The sequence below is a fragment of the Oncorhynchus nerka genome, linkage group LG20 (assembly GCF_034236695.1).
Source record: "Oncorhynchus nerka isolate Pitt River linkage group LG20, Oner_Uvic_2.0, whole genome shotgun sequence".
Classification (NCBI taxonomy): domain Eukaryota; kingdom Metazoa; phylum Chordata; class Actinopteri; order Salmoniformes; family Salmonidae; genus Oncorhynchus; species Oncorhynchus nerka.
Genome location: NC_088415.1, coordinates 64,423,006 through 64,447,708, shown reverse-complemented (window position 1 = coordinate 64,447,708; position 24,703 = coordinate 64,423,006). Strand labels below are relative to the sequence as shown.

The 24,703-nt window shown below is 43.6% G+C and overlaps 1 protein-coding gene across 1 annotated transcript in view; it reads left to right on the top strand.

The window, feature by feature from the left end:
- LOC115102958 (arf-GAP with GTPase, ANK repeat and PH domain-containing protein 3-like) overlaps positions 1-24,703 on the top strand; it is a 139,337-nt gene that overhangs the window by 42,144 nt on the left and 72,490 nt on the right. Inside the window, 2 exon segments of the mRNA XM_065005681.1 lie at positions 9,282-9,386; positions 15,028-15,199. Coding sequence (XP_064861753.1) covers positions 9,282-9,386; positions 15,028-15,199 — 277 coding nt within the window.

The window sequence follows — 24,703 nt, the reverse complement described above, 5'->3', positions numbered from 1 at the left end:
AACAAACATGCTTATGCAGAAGTTTGCATCCTGTAGCTCCAACTCCAAAAAGTTCTGGGACACTGTGAAGTCCATGGAGAACAAGAGCACCTCCTCCCAGCTGCCCACTGCACTGAGGCTAGGGAACACGGTCACCACCGACAAATCCATGATTATCGAAAACTTCAACAAGCATTTCTCAACGGCTGGCCATGCCTTCCGCCTGGCTACTCCTACCTCGGCCAACAGCTCCGGCCCCCCCGCAGCTCCTCGCCCAAGCCTCTCCAGGTTCTCCTTTACCCAAATCCAGATAGCAGATGTTCTGAAAGAGCTGCAAAACCTGGACCCGTATAAATCAGCTGGGCTTGACAATCTGGACCATCTATTTCTGAAACTACCCGCCGCCATTGTCGCAACCCCTATTACCAGCCTGTTCAACCTCTCTTTCATATCGTCTGAGATCCCCAAGGATTGGAAAGCTTCCGCAGTCACCCCCCTCTTCAAAGGGGGAGACACCCTGGACCCAAACTGTTACAGACCTATATCCATTCTGCCCTGCCTATCTAAGGTCTTCGAAAGCCAAGTCAACAAACAGGTCACTGACCATCTCGAATCCCACCGTACCGCTGTGCAATCTGATTTCCGAGCCGGTCACGGGTGCACCTCAGCCACACTCAAGGTACTAAACGACATCATAACCGCCATCGATAAAAGACAGTACTGTGCAGCCGTCTTCATCGACCTTGCCAAGGCTTTCGACTCTGTCAATCACCATATTCTTATCGGCAGACTCAGTAGCCTCGGTTTTTCGGATGACTGCCTTGCCTGGTTCACCAATTACTTTGCAGACAGAGTTCAGTGTGTCAAATCGGAGGGCATGCTGTCCGGTCCTCTGGCAGTCTCTATGGGGGTGCCACAGGGTTCAATTCTCGGGCCGACCCTTTTCTCTGTATATATCAATGATGTTGCTCTTGCTGCGGGCGATTCCCTGATCCACCTCTACGCAGACGACACCATTCTATATACTTTCGGCCCGTCATTGGACACTGTGCTATCTAACCTCCAAACAAGCTTCAATGCCATACAACACTCCTTCCGTGGCCTCCAACTGCTCTTAAACGCTAGTAAAACCAAATGCATGCTTTTCAACCGATCGCTGCCTGCACCCGCATGCCCGACTAGCATCACCACACTGGATGGTTCCGACCTTGAATATGTGGACACCTATAAGTACCTAGGTGTCTGGCTAGACTGCAAACTCTCCTTCCAGACCCATATCAAACATCTCCAATCGAAAATCAAATCAAGAGTCGGCTTTCTATTCCGCAACAAAGCCTCCTTCACTCACGCTGCCAAGCTTACCCTAGTAAAACTGACTATCCTACCGATCCTCGACTTCGGCGATGTCATCTACAAAATTGCTTCCAACACTCTACTCAGCAAACTGGATGCAGTTTATCACAGTGCCATCCGTTTTGTCACTAAAGCACCTTATACTACCCACCACTGCAACTTGTATGCTCTAGTCGGCTGGCCCTCGCTACATATTCGTCGCCAGACCCACTGGCTCCAGGTCATCTACAAGGCCATGCTAGGTAAAGCTCCGCCTTATCTCAGTTCACTGGTCACGATGGCAACACCAATCTGTAGCACGCGCTCCAGCAGGTGTATCTCACTGATCATCCCTAAAGCCAACACCTCATTCGGCCGCCTTTCGTTCCAGTACTCTGCTGCCTGTGACTGGAACGAATTGCAAAAATCGCTGAAGTTGGAGACTTTTATCTCCCTCACCAACTTCAAACATCTGCTATCTGAGCAGCTAACCGATCGCTGCAGCTGTACATAATCTATTGGTAAACAGCCCACCCATTTTCACCTACCTCATCCCCACAGTTTTTATTTATTTACTTTTCTGCTCTTTTGCACATCAGTATCTCTACCTGTACATGATCATCTGATCATTTATCACTCCAGTGTTAATTCTGCAATATTGTAATTATTCGCCTACCTCCTCATGCCTTTTGCACACATTATATATAGACTCCCCTTTTTTTCTACTGTGTTATTCACTTGTTAATTGTTTACTCCATGTGTAACTCTGTGTTGTCTGTTCACACTGCTATGCTTTATCTTGGCCAGGTCGCAGTTGCAAATGAGAACTTGTTCTCAACTAGCCTACCTGGTTAAATAAAGGTGAAATAAAAAAATAAAAAATAAAAAGCTCTCAAACGAGTCCTGCAAGGTTTTACTGAGTACCGGCCTTTGCTAGCTTTAGCTATGCTACTAGCCCTCACAGCGAATGCTAGCTAGCTAACCACCATCTGCCGATAGCTAGATTAGCTCTCATATTTAGTTTGCCTAGCATTAAGTTGCTTGGTGCCTACTAACTGATCCAATCTACGAGACGGCGTAAAACAGGCTAGCTAACACGGCAAGGTCATCCCCTCTCGGGCTAAAGGTGATGGTCTACGCTTTTCCTCCTCTATGCCTGATACTAGGCAGAGCGAGGGAACCAGGCTTATCCTTCATCTTAGTAGCCACTCAATGGCCACGGAGGCTCTCTTTAGCAGAGATCACTCCTTATTTACGACCAGCCCTGGCAACTACCATTAAGCAGGGATCTTCTGACCTAAGAGAAGAGAGATGTTCCACCCTCACCCCGAAACCCTGGCCCATGGGCCTGGCCCGTAAGACAATGAATCTGAATGTGACGTGACAAGCTTGCCGCTCAGTCAATTGAGACTATCCAGAGTGCCAGAGCCACTTCTACATGCTCACTGTATGTTAACAAGTGGTGCGGTTTTGAGAAGTGGTGTGACCTAAGGCAGATCATTCCTTTACCAATGCTGTTTTATGAATGGGGATGTCGCTTACAGTCTCCAAGCCTTGAGCCCCATCTTGAGACCGGTCTATTGTGTTTCAGGCTATTTCGCAGCAGACTTTAGAGGCGCAGGAAAGCATGTAGAATAAATATCTCCTTCAAAACTGCTTTACTTGATTGCCCTGACGTCTGCAAAGCGAGTGAGTGAGATGAACACACTGTCAGTCCACCAATTGTGCTTACAGTTTGCCCCAGGGTTTTCCAAGGTGACTTTTCTACCTAACCCCACCTTTATGACTAAGGTCGGCAATACTTATAATTGCCTCATCGAGAGCTTTTGGCATTCCACCCGCCGCCCTTCTCTTCTACATAGGAGGAGCGTCTCCACCGTTTGTGTCCAGTTTCACGCTTTCTTTGCACATTTACTTGGATAGAACAAGAGCATTACGAAAGAGCGATCAATTCTTTGTGTCCTGGGCACCTCCCTGCAAGGCTAGGCTCCTCTCTCATCAACGACTATCCCATTGGATAGCGGAGGCTATTATACTGGGTTATAATCGCAAAGGTTTTACAGCCCCTAGAGGGCCTGAGGGCTCATTCCACCAGAGGTATCGCTATCTCTTGTGCGCTGTTCAAAGGCATTTCTGTACAAGAGATTTATGATGCGGCATGTTGGGCCATTCTGCATATATTTTTTCCGTTTTACTAACTGAATTTCACTGCTCCTTCTTTGGCACATACACAGTCCTCAGTGTCAGAGCCTCTTGAGGGGTGAATGCAGCCTTGGCTTCGGAGAGTCTGTCTGCTATACGGGAGTTGGCTGTATCCCATAGTGAGACATTGAAACTAGTATTTGAAAGAGAACTCAAGGTTACTTGCGTAAGCCCGGTTTGCTGAGAATATGAGTGAGATGCCGCACCGCATTTCCCTGCTCGCAAGAGCGAAAAGAAGAGAGACATGCATGAGAATAACCAGATGGTGGGGCGAGTGCACATGGCTCCTTATAAAGAGGGGAGGGGCTCAGCTCATTCGCCACTCGACATGTCTGATTCCGGCATATGTGTGCGATTGGTTCTTCCATAGTGAGACGTCTCACTCATATTCTCAGAGAACTGGCATTACGCAATTAACCTTGAGTGATGTTTTGCCCAATAGGAACTGAATGGTGAATGATGACTGGAGTAATTTTCTTTGTGAATGAGTATATTAGATGTTTCTGAACTCTTCTTATAAATAATCCTGATAATGCCATGATTTAAGAAAAATCATGAATGAATCATGAATAAGGATGAGTGAGAATGTTAGAGGCTACAACAAAACATGCTAACCTCTTACCATTACCAATAATTGGGGAGGTTAGCATTTTTCAGGGTTATGAACTTTGTCCCTCTGTAACTTTCATCATTCACTACTCATTGATGATTATTCACAATCATGGTAGCATCCACGTTTACTTAGAAGTGTTCAAAAACGTCTTCTATTTTCACTTACAATAAAAGTGACAACATTTACACAGTACATTATTCACCATTCACTTCCTGTTAGGCAAAACACTACCAAAACAAGCTGTAAATGCATCCAACAAGTATTTTGAGTCACAAGCTTTATGTAGTCATTGTGTGCAAGGAATATGGGACCAAATACTACACTTTTTACTACTTTAATACACTATGAGTTAATTGGTTCAAATACTTATTAAAATGGGGCGGACTAGGAACACAAAGTGCTTTCATTTATAAACGTTAGAGCAGATATGAATGAAAATACCATAGGAATTAGAATACTACATTAAATTGTAATTTAATAGGATCTCTATGGAAAATATCCCAAATAAAAGTTGACATTCTGTACTGTTGCATATGCAACATTTGATCTCAAATTCAAAATGCTGAAGTATAGACATTTTTGCTTCACTGTCCAAACACATACAGAGGGGAGTGTATTTAAAAATGTATGTATATTTTAAAAAGTTTTGCGCATACTATTCCTGATCTGGCAAGTGTGTTTATGTGAGTGTTGAGGAAATGTTTGCTTTGTGGGTGGGCTGAATCATACAACTTTACAACCACCAGATGGCGACGTGATACCACATTACAAATGAAAGAAACCATTAAAGATTGTAATCATTAGAATCCCATTGCAAGTAGTGCTGTCTGAACCCTGAGGGTTCTTAGAATGAAAGGAAAAGGAACATCAGAAGGAGAATTTCCCTGCAAAGTATCAAGACATACAGATCACAATCTTTAGATTACTTACTTTCTGGACGTGTAGCTGTCAGGTTGGATGGGTTTGAAGATTTAGACTCACTATTAGCCTTGAGAATTTGTAATATATTCTGCGATCATATTGCAGTACGTAGGTGTCTCATATTGACAAGGTATAATTTTCAGCATTAGAGATTGTGGCTTGTAATTTCGTTGAAGGCAGTATTTGTTACATCCATCCCATTGTATTTTATTTGACCTTCTAATGTTATTAGACAAATACTCACTTTGTTGTCTTTTCATTTCCCAAGAAAATGTAAGCTTCTAAATCACTATATTTTCCTCGTTCCCCAGAAATCAATTTCCCGGAAACAACTTTGATTAATTATAATATTCCTATAAAACACTGAAAACTGTCGACACCAGTGTAAGGATCACAAGCTTGTCTGTGTAACCAAGCTCCAAATATAGTTTTAATAGTCTTTGAATATGCGCTCCAGTCACCTTTTCGCCTCATTGATCACCTGGTTTTACTTAAAGCCACATCTCAATAGATGCTTCCGGTATGACATGACATGACACAAGGTGGTCGGGTGGGTTCCATTGCCCCTCCATTACTCCTCTATTGTTCCCACAAGTAAGGAGGGGGGCAGACAACATCAGACCAACACCTTGAATTGCCAACTCTTGAAGTTTGCAGTTGTTTAAAAAAAACAAAATTTTGCTCAAAACATATATATATATATATATATATATATATATATATATATATATATATATATATTTTTTACCTTAAGTGTGTACACATGACTTATTTACAGGAAAGGGAGATACCTAGTCTGTTGTCCAACTGAATGTATTCAACTGAAATGTGTCTTCCGCATTTAACCCAACCCCTCTGAATCAGAAAGGTGCCGGGGGTCTGCCTTAATCGACATCCACGTCTTCAGTGCCCGGGGAATAGTGGGTTAACAGCCTTGCTTAGGAGCAGATCGACAGATTTTTGGTTTTGCCTTGTCAGCTCGGGGATACGATCCAGCAGCCTGGCCCAACGCTCTAACCACTAGGCTACCTGCCGCCACAGGAGCAATTAGGGTTAAGTGTCTTTCTCAAAGGTACATCGACTTTATATTTTGGATATTGTTTTTCAACAGGAAAACTTAAGAAATAGAGTCTTTTAGTATACATTTTCCTTTCAAATTAAGCTAAATAGCCTGTATGAAGTACAGTGGAATCAAACATCACACTGAGTTGGCGTAATTTGTACTAAGAACCAGGATGAGGAGTGATTGACACATTGATTACTATTCTCTCCTGATTATATGAGGGCTTTCAGCAAGGGTTAGTATCCTAATCCTAGCATTATCCTTCTTACCCGGGAATTACGGGAACGATCAAAGTATACACTTAGTTTTTAAACGTGGTGGGCCAAGCATTCCCTGCTGTTCAGGACACTGTCCACATTTCTGCACAATTAGAATGAATACAAGTATAAGATGACAGATGAAACGCATAGTAGAAATGGCCAAATAAATCAAATCAGCCAGGAAACATTGCCAAACAAGCCAAATATAATGTTTACAAACTTTTTATTGAGTCTCATTTGATCCCAATCAGAATGGAACTGTAATGACCAGTGCAATTCCCTCCGTGTCATTGACCAGGTTTAAGTCATGTTTAAGGGGATTAGACCAGCAGGGCCAGGTGAGAGGGAGGTCAGTTGACAGAGATCTTAAAGACCCCCCAAACATACTTACTGTGAGCTCTGCCATTCATTCTACCCATATGATAATGGCTTGAAGTAGGGCGTCTTCCCTTGGTGGGTATCATAGCAACCTACAATAAGACGATAAGATAAGACCTGGCCAGCTCTCGTCCCATGATCTACCCAAGAGTGGTGGGTGGGTGTGGGCTATTAAGAGTAGTTTATGGCCTGCCCTGGCCAGTCAATAGCACAATACGGAAAATCAACGTGCCAATGTGAGCTTAATTACCCCTATTGGGCAAATTATACACTGCCCCCCACTCCACCTCCTCCCCTCCCTCAATCCACTGACCCTGAGCCCCCTCCTATCTGTAAATATTTTAAATAAAGGCAACAACACACTCACTGCCGTGGAGCTGTCAACAGAATTTTTTATTCTGGCCTTCGCTCTCTTCTCTCTATTTCCCCCTTTCCCAAACCCCTCTTCTCTTCCTCCTGTTCTCCTCCGGCTTGGCTGTCACAAAGGCCCGGGCTATCACTCAGCCACTGTGGCAGGATGCAGCTTCTTTCTTCCCGGTAGCGTGACAATGGAAAGGGAAGACGCTATCTCCTCTGTGTAGATATGGCAATTATCTGGACACGGAGAGTGCGTTTGGCGATTGGCCGGTCTCCTTTGCCACAAAGCCTGAACATGGTGATCATGGTTGAATGTGAAGTCGGAGAGAGCGGGAGGGAAGGAAGGAGAGAAAGACGGTGAAGCGCAATTAATTTGTTTATTTTTAAGAATTCACGACATGCGCCCATTGACTCTATTTCGGTCATGATAAAATAACACTATAGTTGCTGTAAGTGATCAAATTATTCTTTAACATAAATGTGAATTATAACTCAATTATTCTAATTGTTTTAAATGGGAAGCTCAATGTAATAAAATATATTAGAGGATAAAACAATTTTATTCTGCTTTTTGTTTCTGACAGTCAGATGAATTAAGCGGATGTATAAAGTACCTACATTGGAATACTTCTCAGTATTAGTATTGATCTTTTCAAACCAGTGATGAATTTATGTTGGTCCACTGATTGCATGTATAGATTTATGGCTTGGCTCAATAAGGACAGGAGATGTATAACATTATTTGTGTGTAAAAACATGCATTACACCGTCGCCAGAAGCCTTGTGACGGGACCATTTACTTCATGTGATCATAAAGCCATTACATTGTGTTTACAGTTCTTTTATTGACCAAATCATGGAGAAAAGAGTCTGTGCACGCTTTGATCAATTTTAGTCATTTCGTATACCAAGCTTTCGGGTCACAAAGACCAAATCATGAACAGTATGTATATGTGTATGTATGTGTTTCGCACATGAGAATACAAAATACGTTTCTAAAAGCCGTCTTTGAAATATCCCTAGTAACAGCAGTATGTCTTTGTTAAAATGGCAAAACAGGTATTAGGTAGTGGTTCTCAAACTTCAAGAAAAGGTCATCACACAAAGTGATGATCAGAGGCCTGCTAGGGCCCTCCAGTAGGGGGGTTATGGATGTTGTTCAGCAGGGTATAGGGGTCCTCTCCTTGGGCATACAGAGGCTGTCCTGGGGCCCCAGCATGAGTAGGTCAGGGCTAGATCAAGGCAGGGGCCAGGATTAGGATGATTGTCGGCCCCCAGCCTGGTGCCTGGGTCAACTAGGGTCAGCTCCTGATGTGTTAATTAGAATTATACAGCTCTGCAGGACGGCCCAGCCTAGGACAATATCGGAGGGTGAGGTTACCGTATTTAACACTGACACACACACACACACACACACACACACACACACACACACACACACACACACACACAGAGGAAAAACACACATACACACTCACACATATATACACACACACACACAACCCTGGCTGTAAAAGCACAAACACTCCCCTGGTAATTCCCTAATTAAGCGTGCCCCTCCCCTGGTCCGTACCCCCAGAGAACCCTCACAGCCCCACAGAGCCCAGTGTTTGGCCAACTCCTGCAGAGGAACTGCCATTGTTTACCCTGGATTGTCCAAGCAGATAAGGCCAACCATCTGAGGAGTTAAGAGGCTCCAGAAGATAATGGTGGTGGTGGAATACAGGAGAGGGGCTAAATCAGGCCTTTGAAGAGGGGGAGATCACACATCCTAATCCCTCGATGGAGAGGTCCTCCAAAGTTCAACTGGTCAGGACATAGGGATGAATGCATACAGGGGCAAATTGGATTGTCTCTGCTCACTTTGACTGTAAGAGTGTAGTTTGCAGTAGGACAGGACCAATTATGAAGGTTCAAGTGACCACTGTTGAGTTGCGTTGACTATGAGGTTGTAGTGACCAATGAGAATCATAAGTTAAAAGGTTGTACTCGCATACTTACTCACATACATACAAGCAACCTGCTCCTTTAATATTACCCCTCTGGTCAGATCTATGGATAGAGCAAGTGTTCTCATTGTCATCCCAAGTTTGTTGCAGTATATGTTTTAGTCCACTGTGTTTAGCTGGAGGAAGACATTTTCTGACCCTTTATTCTCCTCTTCTCTCTCCTCCAGGGCATCCTTCTGAAGAGAAGTGGGAAGTCCCTGAATAAGGAGTGGAAGAAGAAATACGTCACTCTTTGTGACAACGGCCTCCTCACCTACCACCCAAGTTTACATGTGAGTATCCAGACATTTGGTGTAGTTCCGTTTGCAGTGGACCGCTATGCAGGGAATAGAGAAACGACTACATGCGTGCTGGTCCCTCACAAAAAGTTGAAATGAACGATTTAACGTACATTCATCAACAAGGTTTCCAGAGAGACATAAAAGCTAGCAGAGATCTTCCACCCTCTGATTATAAGATCTCCATCTTAGATGACTGTTATTAGTGACGGCCCACAGAACAAGGGGCGTCTGCCCTCTTGTTCTAGTGGTCCAAGTCTAAGATGTTGGTTGCTCCCGTGGGAGACCCGGGTTCATATCCCGCATGTTACACCCGGTCCTGGAGTTATGGTAATGGAGACATGCATGGCGCTAGCTGCTACTGCTGGGGGTCTGCTGTGCGCCTGCCACGCCCGGGCCACCACGCTAGCTTGTATTTATAATGGCGCTCGCCGCTGTGCGTGGCGCTTGTTGGAAGCTGAGGGACCTGCCACATCCGTCTCTGTCAAGAGTCCCGCTGGGCCACTAATACCTCTTAAACACTCCGCTGCAGCCTGCCGGCAGACAGCTCAGTCAGGACCCCCCCACAGCACGACATGGCTGCCTCATGCCCTGCTTGTCCCGGTCTACAGACCTCTAACCCCTCCCACTCCCACTCATGAGTTCTCGCCTTTGCATTTAATCCTTAAGAGTCTATTGACACATAACAACATAATAGAAAAAATCCCCATCAAAAAATCTGTCAGTTTAAGCTAGAGAGAGATCAGGTTTTTGGCATGGTCTCAATCCACCGCATTCGCATCAGTGGGATACCGAGCTACAGCGGTCTTCTCACGAAAACGCTTATAACGTCCAAACCCTTTTAGCTACTAACTATTATGACCACTCTATGGAAAGGGGAGACTGAGGAGCACGGACGAGTTCCAAGTGTCACGGGACTCGTCTGAAGGTAACCCAGACAAACGGATGGAAGTATTTTTGTGTCAACAAAAAATAAGGGGTTAAATATGTCTAAAAAAAAAACATATTTCCTGAGATTTCTTACACTACACTTACATAAACATTTTAGAACACCTGCTCTTTCAAGGGTTTTTCTTTTCTTTTTTACTATTTTCTACATTGTAGAATAATAGTGAAGTCATCAAAACTATGAAATAACACATCCGGAATCATGTAGTAACTAAAAAAAGTGTTGAATGAAAATATATTTTATTTTTGAGATACTTCAAATAGCCACCCTTTGCCTTGATGACAGCGTCACACACTCTTGGCATTCTCTCAACCAGCTTCCTGAGGTAGTCACCTGGAATGCATTTCAACTAACAGGTGTGCCTTAAAAGTTCATGTGTGGAATTTCTTTCCTTCTTAATGCGTTTGAGCCAGTCAGTTGTGTTGTGACAAGGTAGGGTACAGAAGGTACAGAAGATAGCCCTATTTGGCAAAAGTCCAAGTCCATATTATGGCAAATAATAAGCAAAGAGAAACAACAATCAAATAAGCAAAGAGAAACAACAGTTTATCATTACTTTAAGACATGAAGGTCAGTCAATAAGGGACATTTCAAGAACTTTTAAAGTTTCTTCAAGTGCCGTTGCAAAAACCATCAAGCGCTAGCTAACTGGCTCTCATGAGGACCGCCACAGGAATGGAAGACCCAGAGTTATCTCTGCTGCAGAGGATAAGTTCATTGAGATTTACCAGTCTCAGAAATTGCAGCCCCAGTAAATGCTTCACAGAGTTCAAGTAACAGACACATCTCAACATCAACTGTTCAGAGGACACTGTGTGAATCAGGCCTTCATGGTTGAATTGCTGCAAAGTAACCACTACTAAAGGACACCAATAAGAAGAAGAGACTTGCTTGGGCCAAGAAACACGAGCATTGGACATTAGACAGGTGGAAATGTGTTCTTTGATCTGGAGTCCAAATTGGAGATTTTTGGTTCCAGCCGCCTTGTCTTTGTGAGACGTGGTGTGGGTGAACAGATGATCGCGTGTGTATTTCTCAACGTGAAACATGGAGGAGGAGGTGTGATGGGGGTGCTTTGCTGGTGACACTGTCAATTATTTATTTAGAATTCAAGGCACATTTAACCAGCATAGCTACCATAGCATTCTGCAGCGATACGCCATCCCATCTGGTTTGGGCTTAGTCCCACTATAATTTGTTTTTCAACAGGACTATGACCCAACACACCTCCAGGCTGTGTATGGGCTGTTTTACCAAGAAGGAGAGTGATGGAGTGCTGCATCAGATGACCTGGCCTCCACAATCCCCCGACCTCAACCAAATTGAGATGGTTTGGGATGAGTCGGACCGCAGAGTGAATGAAAAGCAGACAAAAAGTGCTCAGAATATGTTGGAGCTCCTTCAGTACTGTTGGAAAAGTATTCCAGGTGAAGCTGGTGGAGAGAATGCCAAGAGTGTGCAAAGCTGTCATCAAGGCAATGGGTGGCTATTTGAAGAATCTCAATATAAAATATATTTTGATTTGTTTAACACTTTTTTTGGTTACTACATGATTCCGTATGTGTTATTTCATAGTTGTGATGTCTTCACTATTCTACAATGTATAAAATAGTACAAATGAAGATAAACCCTTGAATGAGTAGGTGTTGTAAAACTTTTGACCGGTAGTGTATATCTCCTAGATATAAGACAGACACTTCCAAACCCTATTCCTGGTGATTTATTTTTTGGCTGTCTTTTTTTGCCGTTTATGAATGTGTCATTGAATGCGTTTCTATGGGCTATAGTAGTAAATACCAAATTCAATATTTTATCAAATAACCCCAAAAAATCGAATTCAAATAGCAAAATGATCCATTGTATGACCATCTTAAAACAATTCCATATGTTAGAATATGTTTAGTGAAAGTTGGAGAAGTATTTGTGCACATTAACTCCAGATTTGTTTGACATTAGAGTCCAATTTGAAATAGTATAATGTATATTAGCAAGATCATAGATTAACACTTCTCAGCAAAAGACATTCATACTCGAAAAAGCATTGTCATTTGCTTGCAACATACAGTAAGTAGACTAAATCTGGTTTTATGATCATAGATTAGCTTCAAGTGCCTCTGTGTCCACATCACCAACAAACTAACATGGTCCAAGCACAACAAGACAGTCATGAAGAGGGCACCACAAAACCTATTCCCCCTCAGGAGACTGAAAGGATTTGACATGGGTCCTCAGATCCTCAAAAGGTTCTACAGCTGCACCATCGAGAGCATCCTGGTTGCATCACTGCCTGGTATGGCAACTGCTCGGCCTCCGACCGCAAGGCACTACAGAGGGTAGTGTGTACGGCCCAGTACATCACTGGAGTAAAGCTTCCTGCCATCCAGGACCTCTATACCAGGCGGTGTCAGAGGATGGCCCTAAAAATGGTCAGACTCCAGCCACTCAAGTCATGGACTGTTCTCTCTGCTGCCGCACGGCAAGCGATACCAGAGCGCCAAGCCATTAGACTCCTGAACATCTAATCAAATGGCTACCCAGACTATTTGCGTTGCCCCCCCCTCTCTCTCTTTTACACCGCTGCTACTCTCTGTTGTTATTATCTATGCATAGGTAACTCTACCTACATGTACATATTACCTCAAATACTTCAATTAAGCGGTACCCCCGCACATTGACTGTTATTTTTATTTAATTACTTTAATTACTTGTTACTTTTATTTCTTATTCTTATTTATTAAATTTTTTAACTGCATTGTTGATTAGGGGCCTCGTGAGTACGCATTTCACTGTAAGGTGAGACTATGAGACTAGTACAATATGATTGGGTGATATTCTTCTCGTGAGATGATAATGGATTAATTTAGTAGCCATTGTTATCAGAGCAATGTAGCAATACAGTGATGTACAGAGACAGTGGGTGTTATCGAGACAGTGGGTGTTATCGAGACAGGGGGTGTTATCGAGACAGGGGGTGTTATCGAGCCAGGGGGTGTTATCGAGACAGGGGGTGTTATCGAGACAGAGGGTGTTATCGAGACAGAGGGTGTTATCGAGACAGAGGGTGTTATCGAGACAGAGGGTGTTATCGAGACAGAGGGTGTTATCGATACAGAGGGTGTTATAGAGCGAGAGAGACAAGGGGTGTTATCGAGACAGAGGGTGTTATCGAGACAGAGGGTGTTATCGAGACAGAGGGTGTTATAGAGCGAGAGAGACAAGGGGTGTTATCGAGACAGAGGGTGTTATCGAGACAGAGGGTGTTATCGAGACAGAGGGTGTTATCGAGACAGAGGGTGTTATCGAGACAGAGGGTGTTATCGAGACAGAGGGTGTTATCGAGACAGAGGGTGTTATCGAGACAGAGGGTCTTATCGAGACAGAGGGTGTTATCGAGACAGAGGGTGTTATAGAGCGAGAGAGACAAGGGGTGTTATCGAGACAGAGGGTGTTATAGAGCGAGAGAGACAAGGGGTGTTATCGAGACAGAGGGTGTTATCGAGACAGCGAGTGTTATAGAGAGAGAGAGACAGAGGGTGTTATAGAGAGAGAGAGAGCCAAAGGTGTTGTAGGGAGAGAGAGACAGAGGGTGTTGTAGAGAGAGAGAGATAGAGGGTGTTATAGAGAGAGACAGAGGGTGTTATAGAGAGAGACAGAGGGTGTTATAGAGAGAGACAGAGGGTGTTATAGAGAGAGACCGGGGGTGTTATAGAGAGAGAGAGAGAGACAGAGGGTGTTATGGAGAGAGAGAGACAGAGGGTGTTATGGAGAGAGAGAGACAGAGGGTGTTATGGAGAGAGAGAGACAGAGGGTGTTATAGAGAGAGAGAGAGACAGAGGGTGTTACGGAGAGAGAGAGTGGGTTGGGAGCGAGAGCAACCGGGAAAGAGAGAAGGTGGGTAGGAGAGCGAGACATGGAACGAGAGCGCGAGGATCCCTTTAATTTCGCAGTCAGCCAAGCCATCCACACAATCACCTTCTGTTAATTCTATCTGCTACATCAATTAAATTGTTTGTAGAAACTAATTGAATGTGGCTTAATCACACATCTTAATAGCTTTGCACGCTTCGATCTGGCTGTTAATTCCAGCAATAAAATGAAATGAGAATGAGGAGCGCTAGCTGGCTGGGTAATTAGAGAAGAGGCAGGGGAAGAGATGAGTGCTTTATGGCACTGTGATAAAGGAAAGGAGAGAGATTTAGAGATGATGGGGGGGAGGGGGGTGCACCCAGTAACCCAGTAAAAGGCAGAGAAGAGCGCAGAGTTCTCCTCATTGATATCTGCTGATATCAATGAGTTTCACCTTGGCTTTCCTTCATCATCCACTTGGGATGGTGATGTTGTTTTAAATCGAAATCAAATGACCAAATTGAAAGAGAATGACTGTTTGCGTTCATTAGTCTACTCATTAAGTCTCTAAAAGCCAACTAGCTTGTGAGGCAGCATGAGCACAGGTGATACCTAATGTTCTGAAACTTCTCTTAGCTGTCCATCAGTCGCTTTTGGTACTTTTTTATTTAGCTTTGAAGTGGATGAAAGATATATGTCACATCATAAAACAAAAGTGAAAAGTTATTTCTTGTCAGCTAATGGGGGCAGTTTGCGTTTTCTTTTTTTTGAATGAAATATCCACGTTTTGTGTAATGACATTGACTCTGTGTGTTTTTTTGCGATGCTTGTGTGTTCCAGGATTACATGCAGAATGTGCACGGGAAAGAGATTGACCTGTTGAGGACCACGGTCAAGGTGCCAGGGAAACGACCACCCAGAGCAGTCACCACTATCGCCCCCACCGCCAGCCCCAAGACAAACGGGCTGACCAAGGACCGCAGCACCCTGCAGCTGGGCGTAGGCACCACAGGTAAGAGGGAATGCCTAGTCACCACACTGTGGGTCCATTCTAGACCTCTGTACCAGATATGGGTCAAAACATATGTCAAGCTAGCTTTGATTTAGATTACATGTTATTATAGAACAAATAAAATAATCCCAAAATCTTGAAGCACACCTCAAATACTTTGAAGACAGATGTACACTATATATGCAAAAGTATGTGGACACCCCTTCAAATTAGTGCATTCATATGTGGACACCCGTTCCTGACAGGTGTATAAAATCGAGCAATCAGCCATGCAATCTCCATAGACAAATATTGGCATTCAAATGGCGTTACTGAAGAGCTCAGTGACTTTCAACGATGGCATCTTTCCAACAAGTCAGTTCATCAAATTTCTGCCCTGCTAGAGCTGCCCCGGTCAACTGTAAGTACTGTTATTGTGAAATGGAAATGTCTAAGAGCAACAACGGGTCAGCCGCGAAGTGGTAGGCCACACAAGCTCACAGAACAGGACCACCAAGTGCTGAAGTGGGTAGCGTGTAAAAATCGTCTGTCCTCAGGTTGCAACACTCACTACTGAGTTCTAAACTGCCTCTGGAAGCAACGCCAGAGCAAGAATTGTTCATCGGGAGCTTCATGAAATAGGTTTCTATTGCCGAGCAGCCGCACACAAGCCTAAGATCACCATTCCCAATGCCAAGTGTTGGCTGAAGTGGCGTAAAGCTCGCCTCCACTGGAGCAGTGGAAACGCATTCTCGGGGAGTGATGACTCACGCTTCACAATCTGTCAGTCCGACAGACTAATCTGGGTTTGGTGGATGCCAGGAGAATGCTGTAAAGTTTGGTGGAAGAGGAATAATGGTCTGGGGCTGTTTAGGCCCCTTAGTTCCAGTGAAAATCTTAACGCTACAGCATACAATGACATTCTAGACTATTCTGTGCTTCCAACTTTGTGGCAACAGTTTAGGGAAGGCCCTTTCCTGTTTCAGCATGACAATGCCCCCGTGCACAAAGTGAGGCCTATACAGAAATGGTTTGTCAAGGTTGGTTTGGAAGGACTTTGCTGGCCTGCACAGAGCCCTGACCTCAACCCTATCAAACAACCTTTGGGATGAATTGGAACGCCGACTGCGAGCCAGGCCTAATCGCCCAACATCAGTGCCCGACCTCACTAATGCTCTTGTGGCTAAATAGAAGTAAGTCCCCGCAGCAATGTTCCAGCATCTAGTGGAAAATCTTCCTAGAAGAGTGGAGGCTGTTATAGCACCAAAGGGGGGACCAACTCCATATTAATGCCTATGATTTTGGAATGAGATGTTCGACGAGCAGGTGTCCACATACTTTTGCGCATGTAGTGCATTTTGGACAAACTGAGAAGGTAGAAGTTCCCCACTAATGACTGAAACAGGGTCAGATATTCCTCCTAACGGTTATGGCCAGGTTTGGGATTAAGGTCATCTGATTTTAGGTTTGCAGTTATAGGAACAACTTCTACCTCGAGTCAAACCGCAACCAAGCACAGTGAACAACCACCGACCAAGTAATTTGCAGGATATCAACTGAATAGCTTAAGCTAAGCAACCTGATGCCCAGTCCAACTGTATGCAAGCCTCTATCGACTTCATGTCCAGTCCAACAGACAATCAATAGAGGTTCTTCAATGGACTGAAAGAGACACCAGGGACACTAAAGTATTCAGAGGAGGGGTTTCACATGAATACCATTCACTGCCCAGAGGATACAATAAAGTATGCTCCTAATAGGTGGATTTAGGTATGTAATATGTATTTTGTTGCTGTAATTGTGTGAAAGCTCTTTAGATTATGGTACAATGTCATAAAATGAGGCCCTACAAGCCAATTGTCTCAATGTATGATTTTTCATTATGCAGATGAGCCAGCACAATATAAAAACAATGATAGGATTACTGAAGGAGTGCTTGTGAGGCTATTAGATTCTACCTTCAATTACTAAATAGGGAATTGATGAATGAGATCCCCGTTAAATATAATTCATTTGTTTATAATAATTCATTTCAAAGAAAAAATAAGATTTATCCATTGAGGGACATTTTATTTTGTCCAGATGTAATAAGTTTGCTGTGACCTAAATTCCATCAGCCAAGTTTGTATGTAATGTCACAGGAACAATTATCAGGTTGGGGCTTGACTTGCGTGTCCTGCCAATACCAATGCCTTCCTTCCAGTCCACACGGGGCCTATAAATAGACTTAGCTGACCGGTTGGATGGCTGTCTACGAGGGTGTCTGCTCTACTCTGCTCTGGCAGCTAGGTCCAGAGAGGCGAAGAGAAGCCAGTGATTCTATTTAGGGGTTAGGATTAAGAGTAATTAATACTAATTAGCAGAGTGGTCCCCAGAGGGGGGATAGACAGGGGGGGAGGGTAACGAGGGCGTCCTCTATCGGCCGAGGAGTGGGGTCCATGTTACCTACATTTACATTTACATTTAAGTCATTTAGCAGACGCTCTTATCCAGAGCGACTTACAAATTGGTGCATTCACCTTATGACATCCTGCCATGGCTGTAGCTAATTGGAGTGTGCAGTAGTGGAAAAGACAGACCAGACAGCAGAGAACACTTGTGGCCCAGCCCTTTCTTATTTTGTTGGGTCCTGGCCAGGATTTGAACATCAGGACCCCACTGGACCACATTAATTAGTCAAATGGTAGAGAAAATATAGGAGTTTACAGAGTGAAGGATAGGGGGTGGAGGTCAAGAGTTAACCTTCAGGATAAAAGTAGAGGAGAAAAGAGCAGAGGTGTCCCGTATCTGTAGGAGGGAGAGGAGAGTTAGGGGGAGGAGAGATAGGGAGAGGAGAGAGGAGATATAGGAGTTTACAGAGTGAAGGATAGGGGGTAGAGGTCAAGAGTTAACCTTCAGGATAAAAGTAGAGGAGAAAAGAGCAGAGGTGTCCCGTATCTGTAGGAGGGAGAGGAGAGTTAGGGAGAGGAGAGTTAGGGAGAGGAGAGAGGAGATATAGGAGTTTACAGAGTGAAGGATAGGGGGTGGAGGTCAAGAGTTAACCTTCAGGATAAAAGTAGAGGAGAAAAGAGCAGAGGTGTCCCGTATCTGTAGGAGGGAGAGGAGAGTTAGGGAGAGGAGAGATAGGGAGAGGAGAGTTAGGGAGAGGAGAGAGGAGATATAGGAGTTTACAGAGTGAAGGATAGGGGGTGGAGGTCAAGAGTTAACCTTCAGGATAAAAGTAGAGGAGAAAAGAACAGAGGTGTCCCGTATCTGTAGGAGGGAGAGGAGAGTTAGGGAGAGGAGAGATAGGGAGAGGAGAGAGGAGATATAGGAGTTTACAGAGTGAAGGATAGGGGGTAGAGGTCAAGAGTTAACCTTCAGGATAAAAGTAGAGGAGAAAAGAGCAGAGGTGTCCCGTATCTGTAGGAGGGAGAGGAGAGTTAGGGAGAGGAGAGATAGGGAGAGGAGAGATAGGGAGAGGAGAGAGGAGATATAGGAGTTTACAGAGTGAAGGATAGGGGGTAGAGGTCAAGAGTTAACCTTCAGGATAAAAGTAGAGGAGAAAAGAGCAGAGGTGTCCCGTATCTGTAGGAGGGAGAGGAGAGTTAGGGAGAGGAGAGATAGAGAGAGGAGATATAGGAGTTTACAGAGTGAAGGATAGGGGGTAGAGGTCAAGAGTTAACCTTCAGGAGAAAAGTAGAGGAGAAAAGAGCAGAGGTGTCCCGTATCTGTAGGAGGGAGAGGAGAGTTAGGGGGAGGAGAGATAGGGAGAGGAGAGAGGAGAGATAGGGAGAGGAGTGGTTCTGGGGGCCGGAAAGAGGAAAACCACAGAAAATGATTTTGTCTTTTATAATGAATTCTTATTTTTCTCTGACAATTTTACAGTATTTGCACGGGTATATACACCCCCACATGTTGCCCTCAGAACAGCCTCATTTCGTCAGGGCATGGACTCCACAGGGATACTGGCCCATGTTGACTCCAATGCTTCCCACAGTTGTGTCAAGTTGTGTGGATGTCTTTTGGGTGGTGGACCATCCTTGATACACACAGGAAACTATTGAGCGTGAAAAATCCAGCAGCGTTGCAGTTCTTGACACACTCAAACCGGTGCGCCTGGCACTTACTACCATACCCCATTCAAAAGCACTTAAACATTTTGTCTTGCTCGTTCACCCTCTGAATGGCACACATACACAATCCATGTCTCAATTGTCTCGAGGCTTAAAAATCCTTCTTTAACTGGTCTCCTCCCCTTCATCTACACTGATTGACGTGAATTTAACAAGTGACATCATAGCTTTCACCTGGATTCACCTGGTCAGCCTATGTCATGGAAAGATGTTTTGTCCACTCAGTGTAGTTTCTCTCTGCTGTAAATACAGAGCTAGTTAAGGATATCTTTGTGACACCCCATTCTAGAGGTTCAATTATTTTTTGCATCCGGGAGGGGAACAATACGAGACGATTTGCGTTAATCTCCACTTAGGGGAGAAAGGTTACAAATCACGGCAGGTCTTCTCCCGTTTGGAGCACCCTCTCCTCTCCTGGTGCGATCGGCGTGAGTTTGATTTCATTAGGCATGCAATTGATGAAGGGAACAAAGGGGTAATTTGTCATTCATGGCGTCTGAATCGCAACCCTGTCTTTGCCTTTGGTAATTCATTCACTTCCATGGATCTAAAGACCTTTTATAATCACAGGGGGTGGAGGGAGGAAGGGAGGGAGGGAGATGGGAGATGGAGAGAAAGAGAGTAAATGAATGAACCCATGTGTCTATGAGTGAAAGAGTGTGCAAGCTTAATTCCTTTTCCTCTCTCTGAGTGTTCAGCGGAACCGTTTTAAATATGATCCTCTCCGTTAATACGCATCCAATGGTGTCACCCACGACAGATGCATTGTATCAAAGTATTAATGAGGCCCATCAGTTTTAATCAATCGTATGGGCGGCAGAGATGTACTGTCTGTGGGGAAGGCGCAGGGAGGGGGTGGTGTGTGCCTGTGTTTCGCTCGCGGTACAACTCCTTCCTTATACATTGTAAACCACTCTTCCTCTTGCTCTGGGCCACACATACATACAGTCCAACTAGTGGGCACGGACTGACCACCACCACAACCATGCCTCTGTCTCACTGGCCACCAGCCCGGTGCGGGTGTGGAGGCTGGGGCTGGCCCCTAATGGTTCCTAAAGAGGATGAGGCTGGTTGTGGAGGGAGGATAGTTAGATGACAGGGCTGAGCCATAAAGGGGGGTGGTGGTGGTGGTGGCGGGTGGGCGGTCAGACAGGCGGTGTTAGTGAGCAGTGATAGTGATGATAGTGGTGGTGGATTGCACGGCCACAGCCGTTGATGATGTGCTGCTTCTCTCCTTCCTTTCCTCCCTCCCTCCCTCCTTCGGTCCCCCACATTAGCATTAATGCCTCGTTATCCTTCTACTTGTACATAATGGCAACAACTCCCCGGTTGGGTCAGGCCTCGGCGTCACGACTCATCAGCCCTCTGAGGGCATGCATGGTCGCGCCGGCCCAAAGAGAAATGAGAGTCAAGACGACATTACCGCTACCGCCGCTCTGTAGCTACTCGCTAATCCATCGCTTCTACTTAGCTAACAGCCACAGCAAGAGCCAGCCCTGCTGCTGCTGCTCCTATTCAGCATGGAAACCACTCCTTTTCTTTCTCTCCTACACACTTATATTTGTGAAACGAACATGTCAAATGAACATATTTCTATAATTGTTTTAAATGCCGGTATAGGCCTACATGATCGCTGTCGAGTTTTTGGACATTTCTATTAACCTTCAGGTGTTTACTAGCAATCTTATGCTGCTTTCACATAGAATTGATGGTATTTTGCCTGTAAAAAAAAGGGGGCAATGTTTATATGACCCCCTTACAAACAGGCCCATTTTTACCTCATTCTTGACTGCATTCTCTTTTTTATACCTCCCGTGCGCATGCCGGCGAATAGTGGTTGTTGTGGTGTGCCGATGTGGTTGGCCGTCTATATTAATAAATCCATTGAATATACACCATCAAAAATTATCCAATATTCATTCGTTTATGCAGGTCCTAAGAAATATTCTAAAACGAATCAAATGTATTTTCAAATAGAATGGCATATTTTGAGTTGAAATTATGTTACGTCCAAATGAATTCAATCAATAGTTAATTATTTTGTTCATTAACCCTTTGATACGTACCACCGAACAGGTTTGATCATTCTACAGTGGTCCTTGCAGCTTACGCTCAAACCGCTGTGATTAGAGCGCTTATTTAGAACATCCGGCGCTAGAGCTAGCCACACCGTTTTTTTCACAGAAACATGTTGCACAAACACAGTCCTTACAAAGTTATGTCCTGAATGTGACCAGTTTATTTTTGGATGCAATGTTCAGACATACATAGAAGTAGAGACAGCATAACACAATCATCTGAACCGGAAAATGTAGGCTACATTAGTCCTAGCGCTAATTGAGGAAAGATTGACATAACACAAGCAGTCATATTTAGCTAACTCTCGGCTGACAGAAACCACAATATGAATGATCTAACAGCAATTACTATGTACAATTCATCACATCATGGGTGAGCTCACCATTGCTTGAAATAATTGAGTAAAACACTTTAAAAAATCTAAAGTAATCCGATTATGAGTAGTTTCTGCGCACCACCATGTTTGTTTTTTCACGTCAACCAAAGATAAGAAGTGGAGACTAGATGAGTTTGGTCTGTTTGCAGTATGCATGTTGAAGGGGGTCTGTCGTCTACGATCATTCACTTCCCTTCATTCACTTCCGCAAGTTTACTCCGGAACCATTCCTTCACCTCATTATAACATCTTTGGTCTGACAGATGTTTACGTGACACCCAGAATTCATTGTATAATGTCAACAAACAAGGGGCCACACATAGCTGGCAAATAGCTAAGCATTAGCTCATCATAATTTACACACATTCATAGGTGTCCATTACAATCAGAATGCATTATTTGTCACCAGTACTTGAAAACATGTGAATAAAACTGTAAATACATGATGCTACATAAATACATACATACTGTATGCTACAGTAGACACAACAACAAAATACAGAAAATAAGGCACTTACTTTGATAGGAACGCACACATGTTCAAAGTTATTATTTGAAAGTAAAAAAAGAATGAAGGCAATGTGAGCATCAGACAGAAAATGTGCTACGAGGAAAACGTCTGCATACTTGATCTGCGGAAACACTGGGGAAGTGCTTTGGCTCTCCTCAAAGAGAGAAGTTTGTCCCGCTCAGTAAAACTTAAATTGTCCGCAACAGTGAAATGGGCTACTTCTATGTGAATTAATGAGGAGGTGGAGCACACCTCAATTCCAACTGTTGTTAGAAAATAAAACTTGAAATTGACAAGTTGAAACAGCCTATAGATTAATAGCAGACAGCACTGTCCTGTTACGTAACAATCACATTTTGGAACAGTGAGTGCATTCTGACATCACGTGCATAAACCAACTCACGCTGGGGCGACCGTTAGAGATATTTGGAACTCACGCATGAAAAGGTTTAAACAGACAAGACACACTTACCCCGATCACAGTCAACACACATATATTTTGAAGTAAGAATGTAATGGAATATGACAGAATAAAATACACATTTATTTTCCCACACAACTTGTGTCACAGGAACGTGTGGTACCGCTGTCACCCCTTCGGGTTTTTGGAGTTGCCTATACTCGATCAAGCAAAAATAATAGTCCTACACTTGATTTGGGCTACAATATTGCCAGCTAAATGTTTCTGGTTAATGATAGATGAGCAAACAAAATTTGTAATAGATGAGCTATACCACCTCCACTTATTTCCCCAGCCAGAAACCAGTTAACCAAATCGCTATACAGAGGGTGATTCAGTGAAACAAAATCACATTGATGGAGACCAGTCAGTAAAGTCACAGGCTTTTGTTCGGGAGTAGGCCTAGTCTACTAAATAATCCACTTGGTAAACTACATAACATGCTATCAAAATGCTGTAATAAATTAGCCAACTAGACAAGATGATCACAAGCAGCACTCACCTCAACTTAGCTAACCGTAGCCTAATACAAACGGCTTCAGTGAAAACAAAAATCTGACATTGATAGATTTATCAAGACGAGACCACACGCTTCACTCAAAGCAGCACGATGGCGTGCTGTCCTAATCAAAAACGGTGCTGAAATTATCATCTAGGTGACCACAGGTGGGTAGGCTATTGCTTCAAATTTATTTCAACGATTGGATGACTTTGGGAGGTTCAGTAAGCAACCATTTGATACATGCCTTCAAATGCATTAGCCTACTTTATTCCAATATTTTCGTCATTCCGTGATATTTATTCCCACAGTAATTATTTTTGGATGCATCCAATTATGGTTAAGAAAACAGTACATGCTTATTGGGGTTCTATGCAAAAATATGTGAGAAGTGGCATGCCTTGCAAAATGTAGAACTGGCAGGAGGATGGTTACTGGCGCTGTTTAGTAACCATGAAGAGATTAAGAGCATAGAGTGTGCCAGTGCCGTCTCAGCATTATCGCTACATTTATAGTAAGCCGTAGGCAGAAGTTTACAAAAAATTATTGCTTGGTTGTTAGGCAGAAATACAGGTTTAGGCTTTGATACCAGCAGTACCTTTGACATGTAAGGAAAAGGCGGGAAAAGGTAGGTGGTATGGTGAAGTTCACAGTTGCAAATGAGAACTTGTTCTCAACTAACCTGATTAAATAAAGGTGAAATCAAAAATTTAATTTTAAAAAAGTTGGCAGAAAAACATATTGGTATGAAAGGGATATGTCTCTTATAAATTATCACAGGAATTACAATTATGATTTTATTTTGTCGCCAAAGTTTTCCCCAAAAACTTTTTCAGGAGTTTATTTTTGTAATGGCAGTATTTCTACAGTACAGTGCCTTCAGAAAGTATTCATATTCATTGTGTTAGAGCATGAATTCAAAATGGATAAAAAAATCTACTCACAATCTACCCATCTACACACAATACCACATACAGTGGGGCAAAAAAGTATTTAGTCAGCCACCAATTGTGCAAGTTCTCCCACTTAAAAAGATGAGAGAGGCCTGTAAATTCCACTTCAACTATGACAGACAAAATGAGGGGGAAAAATCCAGAAAATCACATTGTAGGATTTTTAATGAATTTATTTGCAAAATATGGTGGAAAATAAGTATTTGGTCACCTACAAACAAGCAAGATTTCTGGCTCTCACAGACCTGTAACTTCTTCTTTAAGAGGCTCCTCTGTCCTCCACTCGTTACCTATATTAATGGCACCTGTTTGAACTTGTTATTCAGTATAAAAGACACCTGTCCACAACCTCAAATAGTCACACTCCAAACTCCACTATGGCCAAGACCAAAGAGCTGTCTAAGGACACCAGAAACAAAATTGTAGACCTGCACCAGGCTGGGAAGACTGAATCTGCAATAGGTAAGCAAGTTGGTTTGAAGAAATCAACTGTGGGAGCAATTATTAGGAAATGGAAGACATACAAGACCAC